This window comes from Manis pentadactyla, chromosome 3 (assembly GCF_030020395.1).
Source record: "Manis pentadactyla isolate mManPen7 chromosome 3, mManPen7.hap1, whole genome shotgun sequence".
In the NCBI taxonomy this organism is placed as follows: domain Eukaryota; kingdom Metazoa; phylum Chordata; class Mammalia; order Pholidota; family Manidae; genus Manis; species Manis pentadactyla.
In genome coordinates, this window is record NC_080021.1 from 147324596 (window position 1) to 147345985 (window position 21390).

General features: G+C 39.5%; 1 protein-coding gene across 11 annotated transcripts in view; it reads left to right on the forward strand.

The window, feature by feature from the left end:
* PRUNE2 (prune homolog 2 with BCH domain) overlaps positions 1-21390 on the forward strand; it is a 237136-nt gene that overhangs the window by 207565 nt on the left and 8181 nt on the right. For 3 of the 11 annotated variants that reach the window (XM_057498559.1, XM_057498562.1, XM_036893505.2), the window contains 6 exons: positions 5421-5523; positions 6131-6262; positions 7421-7507; positions 14415-14513; positions 17497-17532; positions 18065-18103. In XM_057498559.1, coding sequence (XP_057354542.1) covers positions 5421-5523; positions 6131-6262; positions 7421-7507; positions 14415-14513; positions 17497-17532; positions 18065-18103 — 496 coding nt within the window. Of the gene's footprint in view, positions 1-2553; positions 3798-5420; positions 5524-6130; positions 6263-7420; positions 7508-14414; positions 14514-17496; positions 17533-18064; positions 18104-21390 lie in introns of those variants that run through there. The other 8 variants (XM_057498560.1, XM_057498564.1, XM_036893508.2 and 5 more) reach the window with 4 other exon arrangements.

Consider the following 21390-nt stretch of genomic DNA (forward strand, 5'->3'; position numbering starts at 1 on the left):
GGTCGGTTGTAGGGTTTCATTGCATTGTTGTCGAGTCCACACCATCCTGGCCTATAGTGACACCTTCCTTTCCCCTGCCTCACTGTTGGACCTGGACGGCAATATGGCCCAGTGATAGTGCTCTGGGGCTGGGGGCTGTGTCCCCTAAGGGGAACCTTGCCCCAGCCCTGCAGAATGAGAGTGGGCCTAAATTTTGCTGAAAGTGACAAGACAGTTGGCCAGAGGTGCTTCTAAATACAAAACGGTCTTTTGAATTCTCTTCAGAAGCTTTAGGAAGTATTTTTAGACTCAGCCTGGTCACCTTTTCCCTCGTACCTGAAGTTTGCTCCTCGTAAACTCCATTACATCTGTGCCTGACAACAGGCATTTCCAGTCCAAGCCTCCACCTGCTTACTGAGGAAGCAGGGGCAGATAAAAGCTGTGTTGTTTATTTCCAGTGCTGTCTTGATTCGTTTGGGGTTCATAAGAAGTCAGATGAGCACAGGCAACACATTTAATGTTGTCAACTTCAGAGAATATAAATGGCTTTTGGGGTTTTCCACTGCATGCACTGCTTTCCTGTGGTCCCGAGACAGCGCCCTAACCACCCAGCTGTTCCAGAAGAAGTGTAAGCTGGCAAGGCAATCATCATGCTTTTCCTTAATAAGGAAGCAAAAGAGGCGCCTTTGCACTGCATTAAACCCACAGCATTTGTTTTCTAACAAGCAGAAGGACATTTTGTTTTTCCAGCTAAACTTCCCTCCGCTAGCAGATTTTCCACCTTCCATCCCATCTGTTGCTACCTCCACCAGGGACTCTGACTACCATAGTGAAGGAAAATGAGTGTGGGTGCCCAGGGCCATGTCCTTCCTTCCTCCTGTCCCACTGTGTGACCCGGAATGGTGGTATGGCCCAGTGATGGTGCTGTGAGGCGGGGGGCAGTGTCCTCTAAAGGGAAACTTGCCCTGGCCCTGCAGAACGAGAGCTGATGCTGAAGTAACAGCCAATCAGCCTTAGAGTCAGCCCTCTGTTCCTAGGATGAAAACTGCCATATGAACATCAATCCAGACCTTCCCAGGTCGTACCTCCCCTGCAACACCCATCAGGTGTTTTTGGTTTGTTTGCTTTTTGGAAGTAAAAAGAAAACAAAGGCTGAAGAGAAAAGTAGCCTGTGCTCCTTCTAAAAAGTACAAAAAAATGTAGAAGTCTGTAAAAGTAAATCAGTCCCCCAGTAATAATCCCCATACATTTTAACCACCCATGTCTTAGACCAAGAGTTCCTTTTTGTAAAGAGGACAGGCTCATTGCTTCGCTGCTATCCTAAGGCCAAATTATCTCTTTCTACCCTAGTAAACTCACTGTCTTGTTCTTTCAACCACAGTGAAATCAGTGGGAGGAATAGGTGGGGTGAGCACTTGGGTCTATTGCTAGACTCAGGAGAGAGTGATCGCCGTCAGCACATGGGGGTCAAAAGAGCCGCAGCTCTGCCTGTCACAGTCCTTGGGAACATGCAGCTGACACCTCACGGGCAGCCTGGTTTGCTGTGCCCTTCATCCCTACCTCCTCCCCACCAGCACTGCTTCTCTCCGTTCTGTGTTGCGAGCTCGGTTCATGTCTGCGTGACTGCCTGGTTTGTTTGGAAGACAAGGGCCCCTTGCCTGTCCCCGGCTCCGCCTCGGCCTTCTCCAGGTGCCGGCCTGCATGAGTGTGCCCCTGGCTTGCAGCCTCCGGAACGTTAGCAAGATGCCACCTCTTCCCACACCCTTAACAGCTTTTGCACTCTGTAAGTAAAGATAACTCAGTGTTACTTCTGAATTTGCAAAGCTTTGCCTGCTGCATTGGGAGCTCACACCACTTTCACAGACCTGAGTGGTGATAAAGCACTGTCCTCAGTCACCGGTCTGCTGAGTGTGTCATCCTGGCTTCTGATGAGCATTTAAAAAGCAGCCCTCTGGAGAGAACGTAAATCTTGTTTTGGTGTCTTGCATTTTGCTGTGAGGAAGGTCTCCCGTTCGGGCTAGTAGGGAAGTGCCACCGTCCAGTGCTCTGCATAGCACAGCTTTGTGATGAAAGGGGTCCCCGAGTCAGCTGCACAGCTGGGTCCCACCCCGTGTCCACACCAGTTGGGAATATCGGTGGGTGGGTGAGAGCAGTGTTTGAACAAATAATTCAGTCTTCAGCTTTGGTGACCTCAAAATGCACTATTACCAGGGGCTCTGGACACAATGTAGAAGAACAGAGTTCAAGATCCATCTTTGCCACTAATTTGTCTGTGACCTTGGTACGTCACTTAACTTCCTGGGGCCTCAATGACTTCATCAGCCAAAAGAGGGTGATCTCAAAGCCAGTGTCACCTCCAATGAGCCCAGGAGCTATAATCCTGCCACCTGTTTAAATAAAAAGGCAGAGGTCTGGGTGGTTTAGATCAACAGTGTGGGGGCACTTTGAGGCCAGAAACTGGAGTGGAGAACTTTTTTTGAACTTGGAGCAAAGAACACATTTAAATAGCCAAGGCTGGTCATACCGAAGTATTACATTCCTTTTTTGTGTTTTTACTTCTCTTATTCATTATAGGAGATTCAGGTAACTTCTCTGCAGAGTTGCTGGACAAATGATCCTGGAAAGAATGCGGAGTTGCAGGCTGGTGTGTGTGTGTGCGTGTTCTGGTTGCGACTGCCGTCTTTCCTTCTCTCTCCATTCCATTTGGTGGCCAGCACACTTGTGTTCCATCCCTTTCATGCCTCTGTGTTCTGTCTCAGGTAAGGGTCACATCACTGCCTGAGAGGGTCTCAGGAGGCCCCCCGGTGGGAATGCTCATGCACCTCAGCACACACACCCTGAAGTCGCCTCCCATTACTAAGAAGAGAGTCTGATGAAATGCACGTTTTTAAAAAACCAAACTTCAATGGAGTTAGGCAGTTGCTGACAGGAAACCTCACTTGATTAAGCTGCATATGTAGAATAGAAATTGGGTTAGCTGACCCTCTGAAAGGCATCTCCGAGGGACAAAAAGTGAATAGTCCTCCTCATTCTAGTTGTTGCACTTTGCCTGCAATTGCTCTCTGAAATACCTCCAAAGTCTGACAACCATGGCACCAGCTCTTGATTCAGAAGGAAAACTTCCACGAAGAAATCTTTTTCTGCCAGCTGCTTTCTTACATCTTACGTTTCCTCCTCTCCTGTTGTGTTCCATCTTGCCTCTTCTTCCCTTCCTACAGTTCCTCTGCCCAAAAGTACAAAAGTCCATCTTCATTTGCAAATTTCAGTTATTGTCATACAAAGAGACCTTCCTGATGTAGACAATGTTCGGGCAGTGGTAAGTTCATCTTTAAGTATCCTTGGCTTCAATGAATCCAAGTGAACTCAACACTATCACATTGCAAGGACAGATTGCATTGACACCAAGAGCTGAACTGCCATTTAAGATGATTCCTCAAGTACTGTTTATAAACCTCAGTCTTCCCTTTAAAAAAATTTTTTTTTCTTAGAAATTCCCCAGAAACAGGAAAAAAAAAAAAATGAAAGTAACTGAGCAGTCATGATCTTGAAATTATGCTGATATCCTGGAACCAGAAAGCTGCATTTAGAAAGATGGTTTTGAAAGGATGCTTTCCTATCTACTTATAAGTTAGATTCATTATGTCTGTTGTTGCTTTTAATGAATTCAGTCTTGTTCATTGTGCTGAGTCTGCACTGCATACCTTTGTGGTGTTAGGACTGGTGTAGCTAAGCCACCCTACCCTTTGTGAGTTTCCATTCAGTTATGAATCTTAAATGAAATTGCTTGGTGGAATAAACACATTGTGTATTAAAATGTATCTTCCCCTGCATTTTCCTGCATACTGCATTCTAAAAAGAAATTGGTAAATACCTACATGTGGAAAAGATGGAACCCAAGCAAAAGATCCAGAGAGAAGCTCCTATAACCCTGTTTTGCAAACGCGTTGCATTAGGTGTATCGTTACATAGGTAGCGTCTTCTAAGATATACAGCACACACACTGTATACAACAACCTCAGGTTAGTAATACAAGCAAACCCATAACTTGGTATCTTTCTTGGTTGATGTCACTCTCTTCCCCCGCCTCTTTTGTGGCAGAGTCATACTTTCTGTCTTCATAGAGAACATCTTATTAAACTGCTTTTCAAGTGGTAAGCCCATTCAAATCTATACCCAGCCCGTATTTTACTGCTATGTAATAAGCAGAAGGGTATTTAAAGTTCTGACAAAATGAAACACTGAGTTCTGATCAGGCTTGAGGGTGTGGCCTGTCCTCCTCCTCAAAGCATCGAGGAAGTCTTTATTTAGTGATTCTGGAGTCCAGAACTGCTATATGGGAAAAACTGCAAGTGTTGAAATAGGGAGATTAAAAAAGGAAAATACAGTGTACTGCTTCCATTTTTAAGTCTGGCAGACATGTGAGACTCCATACACAAACCTGTGGAGATTTGACTTCTGCTGTGAGTTTCAAAGATGAGCTCCGAGGGAACACAAAGCTTGCTCAAAGAGTGGGGCAGAGCTTGCAAAAGTGGGGAGAATGTCCTGAGATGTCTCTACATTTTTCTTGACGCTTGGAGTTTCAGTGGCCACACTGCCTCCTATTTTCTCACCACCACCTGCAAATAGCACTTCCAACCTCCCCACCCCTATGGTACCAGGATGTATTCTCAGATTTTCTCCAAAGCACACATTTTCATAAAACTCAATAAAGGCAGGCTTCAACCAGGCCCTTCTTAGGGTTTGCCCCTTTTTAAAGAGACTAGGCTCTGAATTCCATGCCCAGTTATTCCAGGCCTGTTCCAGAACTCTCCATGTACCCATGTACTATCTGTTGAATCTGGAGACCCCAGGGAAACTGCAGGCAAGTACACAGTCCTTGAAATCAAAGTGAAGATGTTGTAGCTGTCTGCTCACTGGCGTGAGTGAGTCTGAGGTTGTACTGCATTACAAAGACTAAATTTTTCCTTCAGATTAACTGCTGGGATCTAAAACTAAAAAGAGCTAGAGAATCAGACAGAACCTCTTTCTTAGCCATTAAAGAAAGAAGTGTTATATAAATTACCTTTTTTGTTACTTAAGTCAAGATTCTGTAAGCCAAAAAGTGTTGTCCCCCAACGTTTGATAAGCTGATATTTATATACCCCATTCATGACCGTGTCAACACATGTAATTATCCATAATGCATGGATACCTTATATATCAAGTATATTCACACTATATATTTAAGACTATATCTAAATAACATATATGTTAACCACTGAAAGATAATTTTATGTGCATATACTTATAGAAGTATAATCTTTATAATACTCATTTAAAGATACATGTATTTACATCCACAAATACACACTGCCAGGGCTTCCAGATTTATTCTTTAGGTTAAATGTTATCTTGTTGAGAGCTTTGAATTGGTCACAAATGTCTTTTTGTTTGTCCCCCAGGGTACTATGGGGACGGCCTAAATGCCATCATTGTGTTTGCCGCCTGTTTTCTGCCAGACAGCAGTCGGGCGGATTACCACTATGTCATGGAAAATCTTTTCTTGTGAGTGATACTTACAACCAAGTGCTTTGAGTTAATGGCTGTGGGCATGTAATAGCAGATAGAGCATCTTTAGTAAAAGGAAATAGATGATATGGAATATTCTAAGCCTTTGATTAAAAGTCAATGAAATCTCTGTCAAGGAACATTGCTCAAGAGGCTACAACATTTTAAAAGAGCTCTTTTATCAGTAGGATGAATTGAAAACAAAATGAACACAATTTGGCCTGCCTTTCAAAATTCTGTAACATTTCTTTTGGGTGAGTATTGTTTTTGTTCCCTGATAACATGTTCTTGGTCAGCTGATAATAACCTGACTTCATTTATATCATGCATTATTGTTGACATTTTTGAAAGTCAGGTTTCTAACCCATACATTTTTCAAGTATACCTGCATTTTAAGGAAAAGATAACTGTAAAAATACATGAGCAATACTCACTCTCAGAGAAATGATCTTAGGTATATGCATTCTTCTCAAGGTGAAGTGGTAATACAACCGTTCTTAAATGTCATACACCCTGTAATTTAAATGTTATATAATTATGGTGTGAATAAGATGAACCATTTCCTGTGGGAAATGAAAACACACTTTCTCTTTCCTGTGATCAGATATGTAATAAGTACTTTAGAGCTGATGGTAGCTGAAGACTATATGATTGTGTACTTGAATGGCGCAACCCCGAGACGGAAGATGCCGGGGCTTGGCTGGATGAAGAAATGCTACCAGATGATTGACAGACGGTATGTGCCCTCCATTATTCCATCCCTAATTTCACTTCCTCAATAACCCCCACTTCTAATATCCTTTTAATCTACCAAACATGATCACACTTTAGGAACATTGAATTATGTGGAATTGAAATGAATAAGTTATAAAAATATTAGTAAAATTGTAACTTGTCACAATAAAAATCTGCAATAAAGCAGATCCTTCCCAGACTTGGTTAAATGTTGTCATCTCAAGTCTGGAGACCAAGTCTATTTTAAACTATGCATATGCCAGTACCACATGGAGGTACACTTTGAGGTGGTAAACCAAAGCATCCAGGATTCTTTACTGATATCACATGATCTTGATGCTATTTACATGCACTGGACTATTGTGATTTGGGCAAATGTTGTGCTCTTATTTCAGCATTCACTGTTAATGCAAATTAAGCACTGGCCCGTATGGTACTTTTGCCTGCTCTTTCCTCCAGATGCTTTACCTCCATCCATACTGGTTTTAATTGGACAAACCACATTATTTCCATCTATAGGACATTGTCATAATAAATATACAAGTTTATGATGTCTATGATATGGGTGGCATCTTCTTAGCTGTGGCTTAAATGTGGTTCTTGTATGACAACATGTGAGTACCGTGTTCTATTAACTAAAATCCATCGAATGATCTGATCCAGCATTCGTAAAGTAGCATGGCTAATGGTGGAAGACATGCCTCAGTATCAAAACCATTGAAGTGGCACTCTGAAAGCCAAAAAAAAACCACATGATACAGTGTTACTATTTTTATTACACAAAAGAGGAAGTCAAATTGGCTAGGCTGCTAGTAAGAGTGTATTCTTTTCAAAATAGTCAAGGTATTGCTGACAAAAATGAAAAACATCATTAAGTAAAAATATGTCACTATGGTTATAGATTTATATACTCCGAGAATATAACCATTCTATTTTACATTCATTCCTAAGGGAAAATGAGGTTTGGATCATAGAAGTTTCAAGTTGTATCTCAAAAAGTATTCTTTTTATTAATCGCAGGCGTTCTGTACCTTCCAGTTAACAGTAACTTGCCTTGAACTGTCTAATGTTATATATATTCTTATTTGGGGATACACTTTCTGTTTTAATTTCCACTGAAAGTGGGTTATGAGTAATTTTTTTTCTTTTTTCAAAATAGGTTACGGAAGAATTTGAAATCATTCATCATTGTCCATCCGTCCTGGTTCATCAGAACAATCCTTGCAGTGACACGACCTTTTATAAGGTATGATTATCATTGTAGTAAAAATAGAAGTACTATAGTAGTTTTTTAAAAAAATACTTCTTCATTGTCCTATGAACAAGAATTCGTAAATTAAGAGCATATTTAGGGAGATGTATTTTGCCTTTGCCTTTGCCTTTCCTGGAAAGACTTTGGACTACCCACTGAGATACCCTAATTCAGAGACAGCAAAATTTCCTAATGACTATTGCCCCACCCCATTATTATCAAACATGACCTCTATATTGCTGGCTGTGAACATGAAGATGAAGTGGTGGGGTTTCCATGCCACATTACAAAAGGAAATAGACCGTGCTTTTAAAGTGAGGTGGTATTTTGTAGAGAATAGGAGAGGTAGAATAACATGGCAGTGTCAAATAAAGACCAGCCAAGGACAGAAACAGGATCAATGTCTTAATTGTTCTATTTCTTCTAAACAAATAAATATCATGTAGGTAACTAAAGTTAAGTAAGGAGTCTGGGTAGCTTTGTTTTAATCCCCCCGGAGGATTTTTGGTTTCAATTCAGTTCAGTTCAGTGAATGTTTATTCATCATTTATGTTGTTAGATGCTGTGTAACCATACATTTTGGAGATGGAAATAAAAGCAAGACATGCCTCATAATACAATAAAATTTGAAACAGTTAAATGGAAGAGACAGTAGGTATTAAAGGTTAAATCCTTTTCTTTTTACATCAGTTTTAGTCTGCCTTCCAGATTCTACCTTTTTTGTTCCATGTTCACTTATATTTAATAATTCAGCTCTAATAATTAAAAAATAAATGTTTTTTTAATAAATACTTCTTACTATGAGAATATTGAAAAGTGATTACAGTTCAATGTTATTTACTGAAGGGAGTTTTGAGATAGTTAATTTCAACAACAGTAATAAAATTATACCTAAGGGTGTTGTGAATTAGATATACTAACATCTTACATTTGAGGGCTTACACCCCTTATGACATGTCCTCTCAAGGAGGTACTAGTTACTATTTCCATTTTTTAAAACCTGAGGTTCAGTGACATCACATTGTCTAACGGAGGAGCCGGTAAGCCCGGTCTGTAAACGGTCAAGTGGGTTTTGTGAGCCGTATGGCCACAGTCACTACTCACCTCCATGACTGTGGGGCAGAGGCGACCATGGGCAGTACGTAAACAAGCGTGGCTGTGTTCCCATAACACTGACTTAGAGCTCTGAAATTGGATTTCCTAAAAATTTTTACATGTCACAAAATATTCTTGTTTTGATATTTTTTCAACCATTTAAAAAATGGAAAAACCATTCTCAGCTTGAAGACTATAAGTAACAGTCAACAAGCCGGCTTTGGGCTGTAGTTTGCCAACCCCAAAGGTGAGGTAATATAGCCAATAAATGACAGACTCAGGCTCTGATCCCGATCGTCGCCTAGTTATAAGGGACAATTTCAAGTACTTAAAGATTGTATTCTACAGTTTCATCACATTAGACCCTCTTTAAAGATCCCCTTTGTCAATCAATCTGCCTCAGTGTTACCAATTTTTAAAAGACCCCAAAAAAGAAATTTCTAAAGTGTATTATAGTATCTTTTTGCTGTTAAAGAATAACACCCATGATAGAAATATATGGCAAATTCATTTTTAGAAATGAATTGTGTTGAGCATTGGGTTAGACTGGAGACTGAAAAATTAAATAGCTCAGCTGCTGCACTCAGATTGCTCACAGCCTAGCAGCCGACATAGGCAGACACATAAACAGTTATAACACAGGTACAATGGAAGCGCTGTGGGAGGTGATGCCTCGGTGAGGGTGATGAGCTCTGGCCTAACACGTGGAGAGTCAAGGCTGAGAGTCCATGTCAAGAGAGATTTGCTAGAAGAATGACTCTTCAGGGTGAGTTTTGAAGAACTGATAGGAGTGGGTAGCAGCACAGGTCCAGGCACACCAAGAGAGGACGTGCTTGTGGATTCTAGTGAACAGAACACTGGAGCTGGAGTTTCCCACTTGCACGACTCTTCCTCCCTCTCACTCCACCTGCTCCATCATTTATCAAAGTCTAAATTTAGCTCAAAAACTCCAGAGGAAGGGAAAGGCCTAATGTAGCATCTCACTGGGAGTGTGTGTTTACCCAAGACTTATCAAGAGGACTGGAAGTGACTGTTTGGAGATAAATGTTGTTCACAAGTCATAGTGAACAGTGAGTGGCCCAGTGTCAAAACTGCAAGTAAAATGTGAAAGGTGGATGGATAGAGAAACAACCTTAGGAAAGTTTCCTGCCAGAGGGCACAGTAGTTGAACAGAAGGCAATACTGTTGGCAGACAGCTCAGCATGATCCCAGTAGACTGGGGAGACCATTCATTTGAAACCATTCAAGAAACTCTGATGCTTGATCGAGTTCCCTTTCAAGTGGAATGATTGATATTTAAAATTAGTTTGCAATTACACCATATACAGAAATGCCTTCTTCTTGTGAAATATCCAATCATTACAAATAAGACCAAGTTCTTCCTTAAACAACTGCCAATTCCTGTTCTTTACCCTCCTCTCCAGAGGCAAATTCATTGACCAGTTTCATTGGTATACTTCCACCTTGTTTTTGGTGCCTTCATACAGATCTAAAATGATAATGTATAGATGAAAGCCATTTGTAATTCAAATACAATTACCGGGACACATTGTTGAACATTGGTCCAACACCTATTGAGAGTTTAAACTCTCAAACTAAACCTAAAAAGAAAAACTAAAAAAATATTGAAAAGAAAACTAAAATTAAAAATTTAAGAGGAAAATGAGTTTACACACATATACTTTTAAACTACATCAACTTTGGTAAATTCTGAAAGAGGTAATGATAAGATTTTTGTTTGTTAAAAACAAGCAAAAAAAAAAGCTAGACTAATCATAAACCAGTGACTGTTCAGAGCGGAGGAGACACGGGGAGTGGACCCCACACCCAGATTGCCTGGTTTTAAATCTGCCACTTACTGAAGGCAGAACCTTAAGCAAATACTTAACTCCTTGCATCTCAAATATCCTTATCTTTAGAAAGATACCTACTTCATTAGAGAGTAAGAAGAAATAGAAATGTTAATTCATATAAACCATTTAAACAGTATCTGGCACATTGTAACTCCTCAAACAATGCAGCTTGTCTTCTGAATAAGAGTGCTGGGGTACGGGCAAGGAAAACAACAGCAAAAATGAGTAAGTGGGACTATATTAAGCTGAAAAGCTTCTGTACAGCAAAAGACACCATCAATAGAACAAAAAGGATCCCTACAGTATGGGAGAATATATTTGAAAATGACACATCCGATAAAGGCTTGACGTCCAGAATATATAAAGAGCTCACACACCTCAACAAACAAAAAACAAATAACCCAATTAAAAAATGGGCAGAGGAACTGAACAGACAGTTCTCCAAAAAAGAAATACAGATGGCCAACAGACACATGAAAAGATGCTCCACATCGCTAATTATCAGAGAAATGCAAATTAAAACTACAATGAGGTATCACCTCACACCAGTAAGGATGGCTGCCATCCAAAAGACAAACAACAACAAATGTTGGTGAGGCTGAGGAGAAAGGGGAACCCTCCTACACTGCTGGTGGGAATGTAAGTTAGTTCAACCATTGTGGAAGGCAGTATGGAGGTACATCAAAATGCTCAAAACAGACTTACCATTTGACCCAGGAATTGCACTCCTAGGAATTTACCCTATGAATGCAGCAATCAAGTATGAGATCAGTGCACCCCTATGTTTATCGCAGCACTATTTACAATAGCCAAGAATTGGAAGCAACCTAAATGTCCATCGATAGATGAATGGATAAAGAAGATGTGGTACATATACACAATGGAATACTACTCAGCCATAAGAAAAGGGCAAATCCAATCATTTGCAGCAACATGGATGGAGCTGGAGGGTATTATGCTCAGTGAAACAAGCCAAGCGGAGAAAGAGAAATACCAAATGATTTCACTTATCTGTGGAATATAAGAACAAAGGAAAAACTGAAGGAACAAAACAGCACCAGAATCACAGAACTCAAGAATGGACTAACAGGTACCAAAGGGAAAGGGACTGGGGAGGATGGGTGGGTAGGGAGGGATAAGGCGGGGGGAGAAGTAGGGGGTTATTAAGATTAACATGCATGGGGGGGTAGGAGAAAAGGGAGGGCTTTACAACACAGAGAAGGCAAGTAGTGATTCTACAACATTTTGCTATGCTGATGGACAGTGACTGTAAAGGGGTTTATAGGGGAGACCTGGTATAGGGGAGAGTCTAGTAAACATAATATTCGTCATGTAAGTGTAGATTAGTGATACCAAAAACAAAACAAAACAAAACAAAACAACAAAAAAAAAAAGGGCAGTTCCTGTGTGGTAACCTCCAATGATTTCTACACAAGGGTATAAAGGGCATATAAAAGTGTAGGCAAAGGGTCTCTTTGCGTTTATGCAGAAGATCAAAGCCTAATTGGGCTACCCCGAAAATGAACTAAAATACGATATGAAAGAGAACTTCCAACATCAGCACTCTCTGGAAGACTCATGCCAGAAGATAATCATCAAAAAACCCCAACAAAGATCCACGCACTGCTACAGCTGTAGATGCACTCATCCCACCAGCTCCTGGACTTGCCATGGGAATGAAGGAGATATCTAAGCTGGCCTGTGCATACCGTAAAACAACAACTTTGACTGGATCTATACTGTTGGAACTCAATCAAGAATTAGGAGAAGTGCAAATTGTAGCGCTCCAAAATCTTACAACTACAGACTATTTACTGTTAAAAGAACATAAGGAATGTGAACATTCCCCAGGAATGGGTTGTTTTAATTTGTCTGATTTCTCTCAGACTGTTCAAGTTCAGTTGGACAATATCCACCATATCATAGATAAGTTTTCACAAATGCCTAAGGTGCCTGACTGGTTTTCTTGGTTTCACTGGAGATGGCTGGTAATTACAGATATGCTTTGGTTATGTAACTATACTCCTATTATGTTAATGTGTGTGCACAATTTAAGTAGTAGCGTAAAACCTATACATGCTGAAGTTGCTCTACAAGAAGATATGTCAAAGAAATAATCAATCTTCCCATGTTTTCTTCCGCCTGCTACTTCTATAGCTTTTCTTCTTCCTTCCTAATTACAACCCTTAAATAGAATTCGTGCCTCATATCAAATTTACCGAGTATCATAATTCTTCCAAGTGGTAAAGATACCTCAAGACAAATGCTGGGCATAGAAGCTACAGGGCACAAATATGCAAAGAAATAAAAAGCTAACCATTTCATATCCACATATAAATCAAGTATAAAAACCAAATGAGTATTCATGTTTGAACTGACTGTTTATAGTTCATAATGCATGAGCAAAACCGAAAGTTTCTGTGATGACTGCCCTTGTACTGTTCACCATGTAAGAACTTATTCACTATGTAAGAATTTGTTCTCCATGTAAGAACTTGTTTGTTATGCCTCAGAAGATTGGAGACTGACGAAAATTAGGCTTGGGGTGGATTAATGATTGTGCATTGAGCATTGACTCCCCTATACAGAATTTTATTGTCGTTAACAACCATTTGATCAATAAATATGAGAGATGCCCTCACAAAAAAAAAAGGACAGACTTCCAATGGTAAAATAAATAAGTAACCGGGATGTAATGTATAGCATAAGGAATATAGTCAAGATATTGTAACAGTTTGGTAGGGTGATAGCTGGAACCTAGAATTATGTATATAAATGTTCTACCACTGTGTTGTACACTTGAAACTAATGTAATGTAATACTGTGCGTCAACTACCCTTCAATAAATAATAATTATTTAAAAAAAAAAAAAAAGCTAACCTTTTCAAACAATAAGGCTTCCCTCTCACTTACCAACTTCACATTTCCCTGTATGGCCCCGGAAGATGACTGGTTAGCCAGAGACGGGTAAGATTCCTCAAGGGAGGAACAACCTAAGACAGGCACAGTCGCAGGGGGGTCATCAGGTGAGAAATTGGGGATCAACAGAGGTGAGGCTTAGAACCTCACCCCCCCCATTCTGAGAGAAAGCTTCTGCATACGTGGATGTTTTATTGCCCTGGTCTAGCTTGGATTAACACATAGTCTACAGGCACACACCTGATCATCTACATTTGCTCTCTTACAACACTAAACTATGTTTTCTACCTTTATCTTGTATCTACCTACCACTCCAGCATTTTATTAAAAATAATAATAATAAAGAGAGAAATGTGGTATCCACATATAAATCAAGTATAAAAACCAAATGAGTATTCATATTTGAACTGACTGTTTAGAGTTCATAATGCATGAGCAAAACCAAAAGTTTCTGTGATGACTGCCCTTGTACTGTTCTCTATGTAACTTATTCATTATGTAAGAATTTGTTCTCCATGTAAGAACTTGTTTGTTATGCCTCAGAAGATTGGAGACTGACGAAAATTAGGCTTGGGGTGGATTAATGATTGTGCATTGAGCATTGACTCCCCTATACAGAATTTTATTGTCGTTAACAACCATTTGATCAATAAATATGAGAGATGCCCTCACAAAAAAAAAAAAAAAGGACAGACTTCCAATGGTAAAATAAATCAGTAACCGGGATGTAATGTATAGCATAAGGAATATAGTCAAGATATTGTAACAGCTTGGTAGGGTGATAGCTGGAACCTAGAATTATGTATATAAATGTTTTATCACTGTGTTGTACACTTGAAACTAATGTAATGTAATATTGTGCATCAACTACCCTTCAAAAAAAAATAATTATTAAATAAATAAATAAAATTAAAAAAAAAAAAAGAGTGCTGGGGTAACATGGTGAGTGTATCAGGCTTTTCAAGAAGCAGTAGCTGCCTTAGGAGAGATGAAGGAGGGACTAATGAGGTTTTTTCTTCTCTCCTTCTTTTTAGTTCAAAATTCAGCAGTAAGATTAAATATGTCAGTAGCTTATCAGAGCTCAGTGGGCTGATCCCAATGGAGTGCATCCATATTCCAGAGAGCATCATCAAGTAAGTCCTGATGATTTCAAAGATTTGGTAAGAAATATTGCATGTTTGGAGAAGGAGGTTGAAAAAGAACTCATTTCTGGAACAATGGGGAAATGGCATTATCTTATATTTAAAACAGACAACTAGCTCCAATAAATACGTGTTTTTCTTATGGCCTGTAGATGACTGCTCTGTTTTTTCAGATCCTCTTTTACAGAATCTTCTCTTGAGATTATTGATTATTGTGCATTTTCACCCTGAATTTTACTGCCATTTTGGAGAAAGCATAAATTTAACATGAATCAGTAGATCTGTTACTTGGGGTTCCCACTCCACACAGATACAGTAGGATCCAAGCATAGCTTGGATTTCTTTATTGCCTTATATAAGTTCATTTATCTGCATGACCCTAAGGGAAAAGAAAAGAACTACTCTTTCTTGGTTTTCTTCTAAACCCTTTTTCTTTGCAGTTCCTTCCAGGCTCAGTGGCGGGTGGCACAGTTAGGAATGACTCCCTTACTCAGTACAGGGTAACAGCCTGGGAGGAGAAGCCATGGACACTGAAGGTCTCAGGATTATGCTGCAGAAACAATAAGTTAACAACTGCTTGAAGCTGGGACTTAAAAGCACGGACACTGGAGAATGAACCATCTTCTCTGGTTCACCATTGCTAAGAACCATTTGTTTTCTGTGGATTATGTTTTTCTTCCACTGTGTCTGAAATCCTGGTTTTTTTATTTGATTACAATTGAGAGGAATTTAACCATCAGCTCAAAGAAAACAGACAAGGATATCCCGTCTTTCTCCATAAGATGGATAACAAAATGGACCTCCCAATTTGGGCTTCCAAAAAAGAGTTCCCTAACTTTAAAAAAAAAAAAAAAGGGCACAGAAACTGGAAGGGAAGGACTCCCATTTAATGTGTGTCCTATACCGTGCCAGGAATAGGAGTGCTCTATTTGCATTATTTATTTAATCCTACAGTAAACCCCTATTTACAGATAAAGGAAGATAAGAACTTAGTGAAGAGAAGTTACTTATGTAAACTATAAGTAGGAACAAAGAAAAGATGAAACTAGAATTCAAATCCAGATCAGCCTGGCTCCAAATTCCCATGCCCTTTTCTAGTTCCTTCCTTTACCTCCTTTATAGGATCCATCCAGAGCCAGAGCTCAGGAGTAGATGCATTTGGTTTTCCTGCATGCCAGTATAAGCCATGAACACAGGACACTGACTGGGTTTGGAACTTTCAGTTGGCCCAGCTGAATCAAGCAGGCTGTTCATAAGATCCTAATGATGACTTCAATCCTCATAGCTTCTTTGGGTTCCTCAAAACTCTGGCCTGCTGCCTCAAAAAGGTGCACCCCCATCTCCAAAATCCACTCCTACTCTTTAAAAGTACTAGAGCACCTGTCTCCTATAGTGCTATGTCCCTTTGCAGAAGATGGCAAGAATATTCTCTCTTCAAGTGGAAATGAGTATTGGCCCCTTTCTCAGGGCGGTAGTTGGAGAAAGAGAAAAAATGGGCTTTAGAGGCTTAGCATTAGATTTGAACCTTTCTGCCTACCTCTCAATGTCTCTGAGACTTCAGGCAACCTATTGAAACTCTCTGAGTTTCAGCTTTGGCATTCATAACATGCAGAAGTAGGATGCCTTTATGGAAAGGTCCTGAAGATTGAATTGGAACATACATAAAGTATTCAGGAAGCCTCCCGGCACGAGCTGACAATCCAGAATGTTATTTATTATAATCCCACTGCCTTTAGAGACTCACTATCATATGGGAAAATCTAAAGTTTAAGAAGTTAAACACACCCAAGCACTTTTCATTCATCATCTACACACATCAGTTTTCAAGGGCTCCATTTGGCAAAAATTTCTTCAGGAGGAAGTGTTCCATTTGAAAGATTTTCTTCTGGAGGAAGAGATTTGCCATCATCCACATCCTCCCACAGTGTCCACGTTTTCTCCTGTCTTTTGTAATCCATCTCCTCTGGATGTGCTTTCTGCCATTTCAGTTCCTGGCCGTCACTACTTCATTTTCATGTTACTCCATTTAAAAATCGACACAAGCCCTGACTCCTTCCGGTACTGAATAACATTCAGAGGATCCGATCATAGCCCCCAGCCCAGTATTCAGCTGGGATGGAGCCTACCATCAAGGAGCTTGAAGAAAAGAAAAATTTACCAGTCTGAAATCAGATTTATAATAATTGATTACAGTTGATTTTTATTACCTGTAGCAGTGACATTCTAGAATACTGAATAGCTAATACTGAACCTCTGTTCCTAAGGGGAATATAGGGCTAAGTTCCTGAGAGCATCTAGTCACATTTTTGTCTACCAATTAATATGTAACCTTGTTTTATGTGTGTTTCTGTGTACAGATACTTTATATGTTGTTATTCATTAACATTGGACTCATGGCCAACAGCACTGTAACTTCTGCCTAAACAAAGCTTCTGTAACACAGTGTATTCTCTGCAAGGCTCGTACAGCCTTCTGGTGCTTAGGAGCACTAGATAGCATTTCAGCACTATACTTAGAGGCCATTTTAAGCACGAACAAAAAAAGCACAAAAATGAGAAAAATGTGGCACTGAATAGACTATATGCAGGACACTTGTTTACGGAATGAGAGCTGAACGAGAAAGCAGAATCTTGCCTTAATCTCAGCTGGGATTGTGCCTGTCAGATGCCTCAAGTTTTTTGCAACTGAACATCTGCAGGTGACTGTGAAAGTGCCACATGTATTGATTTTGGGGTTACAAATAAAGTTTAGCAAGTCAGCGCATTCACAAACATAGAATTTGCAAATAATGAGGATTGACTGTGTATAATTATAAATCATTGATTATATCTAATGAAAATACAGTAAGGCAATTTGATTGTTTTTGGGGTAGACTTTTTCTCTCATGTTTCGATTGTTCCTTAAATCATTTACCTGTCATTTTTTTCCATCTGTTTGTTCGTTTTCCTCACTGCATTCATTTTTATTCCATAAGGTACGATGAAGAGAGATCTTATAAGAGAAGTGTGAGGTAAAATCTCCTGATTTGCAATTCACGCTGGACCCTCCATGTGTGTACACCAGTGTCTTACTCATGGGTGACCTCAACATGCTACCAGAGGTCATTGTATCAGCCTGTTGTAGTAGACCATTCCCAGTCTTTGTCTTGTGTGTGTAAAGCTGTTGAGGTCAACCTCATTTGCAACTGAAACCTACTAAACCAGATACACCCCTGACTTGGCCTGGGCTGCAAGCTAACTTTAACTATACCCAACAGACGGATGTGGATATGTTCAGCTTTTATTCAGCCAGCATGTTTCTGATCTCCTTGCAACTTTTCTAGCCACCTTCATGAAGGGATTTACAAAGTAATCATACACAAACACTGAATGGGAGAAAATGATACCATCGTTAATCAAAGTGTGTCTCAGGGCTCCAGAGGATGGTTTTTAAAAGCACATACACTCCACTTACGTTTGGCTGTGCTTTGCTGGGTGACTCTCTCATGCTCTGCTTGCTTCTTTTTTGTTTCTTTTCTACACCGATAACTTTTGCTCATGCAGACTGGATGAAGAACTGAGGGAGGCATCAGAAGCAGCTAAGTAAGACTTGGTTTTCCTTCAGCAGCTGGCGTGATGTTGGTTTGCATTTCAGGAATGAGTTGGGAGAACCTGCATGCTTGGTGTTACATTCTTGCATCTTGATAATAATGCTATACTTTGCAAGTTCCCTTTGTCCCATGATAGATGAAATTTCTGTTAATTGTACTATGATCTGTTTACCTCCATGATCTTGGCTATCTTGAGGAATGCATTTACTATTTAATTTTTTTTTTAATGCACATGCAATTTTAGGCACTACAGCAAAAGAACCCATCACAGGCACTGCTATATGGCATAAAATCCAGATGATGATTAGATATTTTGAGGCAACAAGACCTCATTAATTCATACTAATGGGGAGAAATGATGGCTGGAATTTGGAATATTTGAAATTTGGAATATTTTTATAGAACCAATTCCATGAACGCCCAAGATTTTCTTTAAACACCATACTTAGTGACTTGGAAATATTGCTTAACTAACAGCTTCTGAGATATTTGAATAGAAAAAAATTATTGCTCATTATTGTTAAAGTATAATTTTCAGAAGGCAAAATCATAACTTTACTGCAAATGTAAAATGAATACATGCCAATGATTTTAGTCAACTATTTAATGAAGGAACAGATAAGGTTCAACCAGTTCAAAGAGCATTTGAGGAGCTATATATCTCTAGGCAGTTTAAAAGGAATGTTAAAATAAGATTGTTTGTTTAGATACAAAATTGATTAATGTCCAACAGGGCAATAAACTGAAACCTAGGGTTATCTTTTCCACTGGACAGAACCTGTTTACATCTCTGCTCAGAAAAATCTACAGGTTAACCTCTACCCCTACAGAGCTGTCACATAGACCATCAGTAGAGTCAACTCAGCACTGCTTTGAAAGAACATCCAGTAATTTCCTTTTCTTATTTCCAAGTTAAAAATAATTTCCTGACACTGTATGTTAAATGTAGACAAGTACTATTTGGAATGTTTGCTGTATTGAGTTTCTTCTCCATTTCAGATGTTGATTACACTTAATTTATATAACTTGTTCCCATTTTAGTAGATATCGCAAAAGCAGAAAGGCTGGCAATGTCCAAACAGCTACAAATTCTGAATAAATGAAGTCTAAAATAGTGAAATTTTTCTTCAGAGGTGCCAATTCCTCACCAAAACAATCCTTTTAGGTATTTTTCCTACAGCACATTTTTATTGCAGGTAATTTGTAGAATGATTTGCCAATGTGTGGATCTTTGGGGTAAAAATTCAAGGAAAAGTTTTCACTTTAGGAAGTTTAGTATTAGTGTCATTTACTGTTACAACATTCTTATCCTCTGGTTTTAACTAACATAAGTGATACTCATTTAGAGCTAACAATACTCAAAATTATATAGATTTCTACTCCAACAGAATCTTCTTCATATGTAGCTCCACTGTTACAAACAAGAAGTTGGGGGAGGAAGGAACATTACTAGGAATCAAGGAACCAAATGTGGGTATAATGTTCACTTTACCATTTATCTGCTTAAATTGCACTGTGTCAGGAGATCCCCAGGGTGAGAAATGGCAAGGAGTTTCTCTTTCATTTTTTTTTAGGATGATAACACATTTATGAAATTAAGGAGCTGTTTTCAATACAAAACATGGGGAAAGGGAGAGAACATCAATAATTTTTCAGCCAAACCCATTATAAAGTCATATTGTCATGTTTTTTCATTATTACCATAAAATCTTGCCTCCTTTAATAGATCATTTTTTCCTTCAGTATTTCTGCTCTTCCAGCTTAGATACCCAAATGAGACAGTCATCACTTTTGTTTAGTTTATGTAGCTTTCTCTTTTCTCAAATCCCTCCTTTTGTCCTTGTCCCCACCCCCAAAGCCCCTCTTCCTGGGCATATAAATAGTCTCAGGTGCTCCTGAGATCAAGATGTCTGGACCTAAAGAAACATCTAAAGATGCATCTAAAGAATCATGAAGCTCATGCCTAGTGCATAGTAGAGGCTCAGTAAATATGTGCTGCATAAATCGATGAAATTAAGATCATTGCTGTAGAGCAGTAATTTTCAAACTTCACTGTGCATCAGAATCGCCTGGAGTGCTTGTTAAAACACAGTATCTTGCCTCATCCCCAAAGTTTCTGATGCAGCATGCCTGAGCGGCTGTAATTCTACCAAGTCCCCACTGATGCCCACATTACCTGTCTAGGACTGTGCTTTTGAGGTGCGCCACCTTACAGTAAATGGCTGAGTAAGAATGACTAGCTTTGTCTTAGGGGTCTAGGCTCACACTTTGGATTCAGTAAGTCTGAATTCTCCAATTGATCCTGTTTCTTTTGATGGTGATGATACATGTTTGAGGAATTGAAATACATCTGCACATTGGAAAATGTTTAAGGAGAAAGAATTTTATGCTATTGGCCCCACACGTGATTGAAATGGCTCTGAATCCTGCCATTTCAGTGTACTAACTACATCTTCTCAGCTACCTTTCAGCCTTTGAAGTGGCCCCCAAATCCTTGGAGAGATTGTATATGATGATTTGGGGTTCAGAAAACAAGGTCACTGCAGATTTACAGTTAGAGTCTAGAAGCCAGGCAACCCAGGTTCTTTCTATGAACAGGTGCACGTTGACTTTCCACGTGACCTTTATTAGAAAGCTTCAGGCTTGTTCCAGCCAAAGGCAAACATACACCTGACATGTTTTTGTTTTATCCCCACTAGTCTGTCTATTGTTCTGTTTCATTCCCATGAGTATTTTTAAGCATTTACCCTCTCCCCACATACACATAGACCACCACCTCTAATGGACTTTCAGAAGGCAAATTCCTCAGCCTGTCTTATTTTTCCCTGTAACTTTATATCTGTACAAGAAAGAAGATACTTTTGAAGGATAAATTGAATATAGAGAGCCACTCTTAATTTGCAAATGGTGGAGAATCCATCTGCTGCCTTAGAAGTGACAGTACTAAATGAATTACAAATCGCTGTTTTCTTTGGAAAGATTATGCAAAGTTAAAAAGCAGAAAGGCTATGTTTGGAAGACTGCCTTTTTCTTGATTCCATTCCAGCTTTGCTAAGTTTTTCTAGCATACTGTCAACATTTGCCTGACTGTCCTTGTTCACTAGAGTTGCCAAATATCATCCATAGAAATACCAGACCACCAGCAAGAAGGGTGGGGAGAGAGGTAAGGAAAAAGCCCTCTGCCCCACCCAGGGAGATACAGCCTTCTGCCATTTTCAACAAAATGCCGAACATTAATAACTGAACTTCTGTGCAAACAGATACATCAGCTTTTCACAT